Source organism: Oryza sativa, chromosome 4, assembly GCF_034140825.1.
Source record: "Oryza sativa Japonica Group chromosome 4, ASM3414082v1".
NCBI lineage: Eukaryota > Viridiplantae > Streptophyta > Magnoliopsida > Poales > Poaceae > Oryza > Oryza sativa.
The window spans coordinates 5,476,954-5,483,646 of record NC_089038.1 but is presented as its reverse complement, the minus strand read 5'-3'; the positions used below and the strand labels follow the sequence as shown (position 1 = coordinate 5,483,646).

At 43.9% G+C, this 6,693-nt stretch overlaps 1 protein-coding gene and 1 long non-coding RNA gene across 2 annotated transcripts; both read left to right on the top strand.

The window, feature by feature from the left end:
- Positions 1–1,471: 1,471 nt before the first annotated feature.
- Positions 1,472–2,131, top strand: LOC136356406 (uncharacterized). Its single transcript, XR_010741191.1, has 4 exons — positions 1,472–1,582; positions 1,667–1,739; positions 1,834–1,932; positions 2,012–2,131. It is a non-coding gene; the product is annotated as an uncharacterized lncRNA (long non-coding RNA).
- Positions 2,132–3,824: 1,693 nt separating this feature from the next.
- On the top strand, positions 3,825–5,190 carry LOC4335093 (momilactone A synthase-like). The gene is made up of 2 exons (NM_001402339.1): positions 3,825–3,951; positions 4,182–5,190. The coding sequence occupies exons 1-2, from the start codon at positions 3,911–3,913 to the stop codon at positions 4,963–4,965; spliced, it is 825 nt and encodes a 274-aa protein (NP_001389268.1). The 5' UTR covers positions 3,825–3,910; the 3' UTR covers positions 4,966–5,190.
- Positions 5,191–6,693: the final 1,503 nt, after the last annotated feature.

Here is a 6,693-nt window from a genome sequence, read left to right as displayed (position 1 = left end):
GGGCATGGCCATCCCAACGGACCCTTCAGGTACTTACCACTGCAGGCCGATTCCAGCAGGATACTCGAAGGTCGAAGTTGAGTTGGTCGAAGGCGCGTACGAGGACCTCGAGCTGGATTACCCTGGAGGAGACGGTGAGACGCATCTACGAGACACAAGCCATGCCATTATTCTATGGCGCAGGCGGTACATCATCCTCCCTGGGCGACAAGCGGCGTCTCGTGCACCATCTCCTCCGGCTCCGCCATCTCCTCCTCAGGATCCTGCACCGTCTCCTCCTCATGCTCCGCCAGCACCGTCTCCACCTCAGGCTCCAGCATCGACTCCTCCTCAGGATCCTGCACCGACTCCTCCTCGTGCTCCTACACCTACTCCCCCGCAAGCTCCTCTTCCGGCACCTTCAAAGTCAAGGGCCCCCCCAGCTCCACCGCCTGCCCACACAAGGGCAACGAAGAAGGCGAAAGTTGACGCCGCCAAGAACAAGGACCCGGGGTACGATTGCACGCAAGAGGAGCTTGACGCTTACGTTGCATCAGAAGTCAAGAGACAATTCAAGCCTCGAAGTCCAGAAAAGAAGATTCCTATAGACCCCAGTGTCAGGAACTTCTTCAGGGGTATGTCTGCATCTGTCAAGGAGGCCATCAAGCTATCGGACTATGAGCGAACGCTGAAGAAAGCATCTTCTGGAAAGTCCAAACCAGTCCCTCAGCTTGGAGAGCAACCAAAACAGGAGATCGAGCCGTTGGTTACCGGTAAAGAAATGACGATAGAACAATTTATTACTGACACCGGTCTAACTACGGATCAATTGCTAGGAGTCGCACCAATCGAAAAGGCGGAAGTGAAATACATGTACGAACTCGGTAAACCGCTTGTCAAGCCTGAGCTGCTGCAGTCCCTACCCACACAAATGTACAAGTTCCATCAGCTGTACATGGAGATGAGCGCCGCCGGTAGAGAGATGATCGGAGCGAGGATCAGGGACACGGACTTCTTGCAAGGAGATGACATTCTCTGGATCAATTTCAAGGGAATCTATGAACTATACCAGCTGGACGCCCTCGACGTCTCTATTATGAGTTGCTGGATTTTGTAAGTATATCGTTCGGTTAGATTTCTTACTATACGTCTCCTTTAATAAATTAGGTCCTTGTATATAAGTAGACTATAGAAAATAATATACTCCCTTTTATCGTTGTAGAATGGAGATTCAAAGGGCCCGACGGCGGAGGGTTTTCGATACTGGATTCATCGACCCTCGGAGAGTAAACGTCGCAATGCTCGACCAATATCCACAAGAAACAGAGGACAATCTCGTCCATCTCCTGAAGGCGCAGCATTACAAGACGTTCATACTGTTGCCATACAACACAGAGTTAGTTTAATTTTACTGTCTTCCTACATACCAAATTTCATTCCCGTACGAACTTGCTAAGTGTTTCATATGTAATGCATCCCACGCACATTGCAGATTCCACTGGGTGCTTTTACTCTTCGACCTGGAGGCCTGCACCGTCAACGTATATGACTCAATGGATAAAAAAGAGTCTACGTTTGACAAGGTTTTCGAACTTATAGACAGGTACCGTCATAAGTTCCTTTGTTAATTAAGAAAATCTTGTTATGTTAATTGCTACTACGAATCATAGCTTTAAACTCCATGTAGGGCTTGGTATCGGTTCCGTCATTTGGTCCGCGGCAAATGGAGAGAAAGACTTAGGCGGAAGTTCAAATTTCCTGTGAGTACACATGCTCTATATTTATATTTCTCCGATTCAAATACATACAAGTGTATATTAATTAGATCTCTCGTTGTTTGTCATTTATTTGTAGTGCGCAAAGCAAAAGCAGGGAAATAACTTGTGCGGCTATTACGTGTGCGAGTATTGCCACTGCCTTGCAAACCAAATCATCACCACAAGAGAGCTCGATGTACGTACAAATAAATTCAAAATTTCATTACGTAGCGATTTCTTGTTTAATTACTAATCAATTTCATACATTCATATAGTTTATTCGCATGAGGGATAACCTGACCACACACAAGGAATTTATCACGGCGGTTCAAGAACAACTCATGGGATTCATCAACGAAGAAATCCTTAATCCCAAGGGTGAATTCTACTACGACAGAAACACAATTCACCGGTCCTTAGCTTCTGAGCTAGCAGCGAGTACTACTACGTCGAAATGATAGCTAGCTAGCTAGGACATATAATGGATTGTAATTAATACATGACTACATATGTTTCTATATGCATGTGTACACATTTTCTATAATGTAAATATATTTTGGTCATATATATATCTATATACATATGCATTAATTTGCATAACATATATATGTGTATAAATACATATATATTATGCATGTATATACATATAATATAATATAATATATATATATATATACATATATATATATGTATGCATATATATGTATTGAAACATATATATGCATGGTTTATATATATATATATATATATATATATATATATATATACTATATATATATATATATAAACCATGCAGCAACAGGGCCATGCAAAAAAAAAAGGTCAGCTCGATCTTTAGTCCCGGTTGGTAACACCAACCGGGACTAAAGATGGCTCAGCCGGCCACGTGGCTGAGAATTTTTTTGTTTTCTCCACCTTCTGAAATATCAACCGAAATAATGTCTACATCCAGTTTAATTGACTTTCAGTTATTAGTTATTAGGATAAAAATATAAATATGTTTATATAAATCCGCGCAAGTATATTGTTAAAATAGTACTTAAAAATTTGAATTTATATAAAAAATGCTCTAAATTTATCACATAACTTCTTCATTAATTGTATCAAAATCATACCTACCTTGCAAGTTATTATATTTATACGATCACTTATAAAGTTCTTATACTAAATTGCACCTTCCTGTCAAGTTGTTGCACTAGAACGCACATTTTTCAAGTTATTGCACAAAATTGCACCCACATGTCAAGTTGTTGCACCGTGGGTGCAATTTACTCCCTTTATAAACACACAACAAACATACGCGCTCACAACGCGTGCACACATATCATCCTTACAAACGTGCACACGTATACCCTACATTTATCAGCACCTTCAAAAGATTGGGCATGGCAGACACTTACACTTTGTCCCTATATGCACATAAAAAAATGATTAGCATATCTTAAAACTGACGAAGTAACCATGATTACTATGGGCACCGCCGAAGGATTTGACTAGCACATTATGAGATTCATAAAGTTATGATAATTAAATATAAATGATTAGCATCTGTGTAAAGTTTAGGACTTTAACACACGTGGTTGGTTTCACCACAAGAGATATAATCAGTTGAGCTCCACTCGCTCTATGGTTGTTTTACATTGTGCTCACCATGAATTAATTCATGTCGGTCCTTCTTGTTGCATGGAAATATCCACCAAAAAACTTCAAAATCCAAACATATGCCTGTGGGCTGTGGCCAGTCAATAATATGGAAGATTTGTACATTGTGCACATATATATTCTTCCTTCACCTATTCAATATAGTGCACACTACATTAGTCAACAAGGGAAAGAATCAGGAAGTGATGAAGCGTATGGGAACCAAATACACGTGATGTTCAAATTCCACAATTGTAAACGCCAACAAGTCAAGCAGTCACTTTGAAACTTCGAACGCAGCCGGCTTTGAAATCAAACATCTTTAAAAAAAAAACTGTATATTTTTTTATATATTTTTAAAAATCAAACTTCTAGGATGTCAAGTTGAGGAAGCCGGCCGGTGTGTATAACCGCTATAAATAAGACGCAGCAACAGCTACACAAAATCACTTGTCAGACAGCACAAAACATCGATCCAAAAGCACTTCTCGGACAGCAAATCGTCTCGATCCTGTTATTAGTATTCAGGCGCCATGGCAGCTGGAAGCTCCCATGTTTCTGCTGATGCAAGGAAGTATGAAAAGCTGTTTCCTTTTTCGACCGTGTTGCTCTACTAGTTGCTATGTGCTCCAATCTAGCTACTTTCTCCGTCCCAGAATATGTTAATCTAGTACAGGATCATCACATCCATGCAGTACTAGATTAACTTATGATCTAATAGTAGATTAACTTATTCTGTGATGAGGGTATGCATTACGTTAAGTAATAATTCGTGATGCTTACGTGTCATTGTCGTTGTGGCAGGCTGGTGGGCAAGGTGGCGGTGATCACCGGCGGCGCGAGCGGCATCGGCGCGTGCACGGCGCGGCTGTTCGTGAAGCACGGCGCCCGCGTCGTGGTCGCCGACATCCAGGACGAGCTGGGAGCTAGCCTCGTCGCCGAGCTCGGCCCGGACGCGTCCAGCTACGTGCACTGCGACGTCACGAACGAGGGCGACGTCGCCGCCGCGGTCGACCACGCCGTCGCCAGGTTCGGGAAGCTCGACGTCATGTTCAACAACGCCGGCGTCAGTGGCCCGCCGTGCTTCAGGATGAGCGAGTGCACCAAGGAGGACTTCGAGCGCGTGCTCGCCGTGAACCTGGTCGGCCCGTTCCTGGGCACCAAGCACGCGGCGCGGGTGATGGCGCCGGCGCGCCGCGGCAGCATCATCTCGACGGCGAGCCTGTCGTCGTCGGTGTCCGGCGCGGCGTCGCACGCGTACACGACGTCGAAGCACGCGCTGGTGGGGTTCACGGAGAACGCGGCCGGCGAGCTGGGCCGGCACGGGATCCGCGTCAACTGCGTTTCGCCCGCCGGGGTCGCCACGCCGCTGGCGAGGGCTGCCATGGGCATGGACGACGAGGCAATCGAGGCGATCATGGCGAACTCGGCGAACCTGAAGGGCGCAGGCGCACTCAAGGCGGACGACATCGCCGCCGCGGCGCTGTTCCTCGCCAGCGACGACGGCCGGTACGTGAGCGGCCAGAACCTGCGCGTCGACGGCGGCTTGTCCGTCGTCAACAGCAGCTTTGGTTTCTTCAGGGACTGAAAATGATTTGGGACCAGTCGTCAGTCGATCGACAATACTACATTACGTCGTTATATATGGTTGATGTTATTTGTGTTGCATTCTTGAATAAACTAGCATCCATGGTTCCCCGCTTGTTTGCGAGGACATTCCATCGCTAGCTAGATTCTGTCTTGTATTTGTATTTGTTGGAAGAGTGAAATACATGCATGAACGGTGCTTAAACTATTCAGGTTTCCTGAACTCTAAAATTAAATTTGTATTTTTATCCTCAAATTTATATTGGGTGCCACTTATGTGACATGTCACAAAGACGCCTACATGTCAATTGGCTAACAGGTTCAGTCATACAGAAAATATAAAATTAAAACTTTAAAGGACGAGATGGTGCATAAGCTCCTTCGTTTTATTTTCACCCTTTCCCCCTCGGCTCGGTCTCTTTGTTCCTTCTATGGGCTTTCTTTCTGAACACTGTTCTTACAAGATTTGGTATGATATATATTTGACCCACCTACTAAGTCCAAATCTATACTAGTGCATATAACAGTTAAGATATTGACACTGAAGATGGACAAGTAGGGTACGAGTACTATTCTCATTACTATTAAGGAATCGTTAATTGTTGGGTCTTGACTGACCATCACGAGCCAGCCAAGGAAATGTACTCCTAGTTACATTGCAGCAACGCTGTGTTTGACAAGGACATGTTCTTATAAAAGTCAGGATTTAAGCCTACTCATCATTCAGCTACCCAACACTTCTACCACTCCATCTATTTCCGATGCCTTGTCTACTTTGCTTGCTTAGGTAACTCTTCTACACCCACTACAAATCTACAATATAAAAGCAAAAAAGAAACGGTATTCTAAAACCAAAACGTCTGATCTCGACCCCTCAGACATGCCTAAAAGTAAAAACCGATACCTTTAACTCCTTATATGTGCCAGTTTTTTTTAAAAAAGTACCGACACCTTGAGGAGCCGAACTAACCTAGCTTTTCACGGACGTTGATTTCTCATGAGCGCCAAGGAAGCGTTTCCCCTTATCCTCTTATCTGTCCACCTCTCCAGCTCCTCCTCTCTCTCCAGCAGCAGTGGCGGTCCCACGTATTAGACTGCGGCGCTAGCCTCACTTCCTATCCTGTGTGGCAATGCGGCGGCTTGACGGTGGCGGCAAGTGGAGTGGTCCTATAGAGGTGTGATTAGAGTAACTTGAACTTAGTCAGAATATCGGACCTAACTGAGAAAGTCCTAACTTAGCCGATAAGACTCTAAACAACGATGGAGTTAATGATAGAATCGATATATTAGATAGGCAATACTTGCATCAACATGAATAGAATATCGAACTTAACCGACAAAGTTCTTGACACGCTAACACAAGCGAAGTTGATGGAACTTGCTTCTCAATAGAGATCAAATTTAGCCAATACAATCCCGCTCAAAACCAAGAACTTACAGGAATAAAAGGTGATGATGCGCCAAAAATAGTATATTGATCGAGAGATAATTTAAAAAGACACTGGGTGTGCATATTTATACTATCGGGCGGATACGAGTCCTGATTGGACACAAGATAAGATTCCTAACAAAAAAGTAAAATAACAAATCCTACCTATTTAAGAGATATACTAAAAATATGAAACTATCTTGCCGTGGTCTTTGCGATTCCTCTTTGTATTCATCTTGATCTGAATAAATTTCTATCTACCAACTAGCACCTTTCCTCAACCGAATCCGCTAAAGAAGC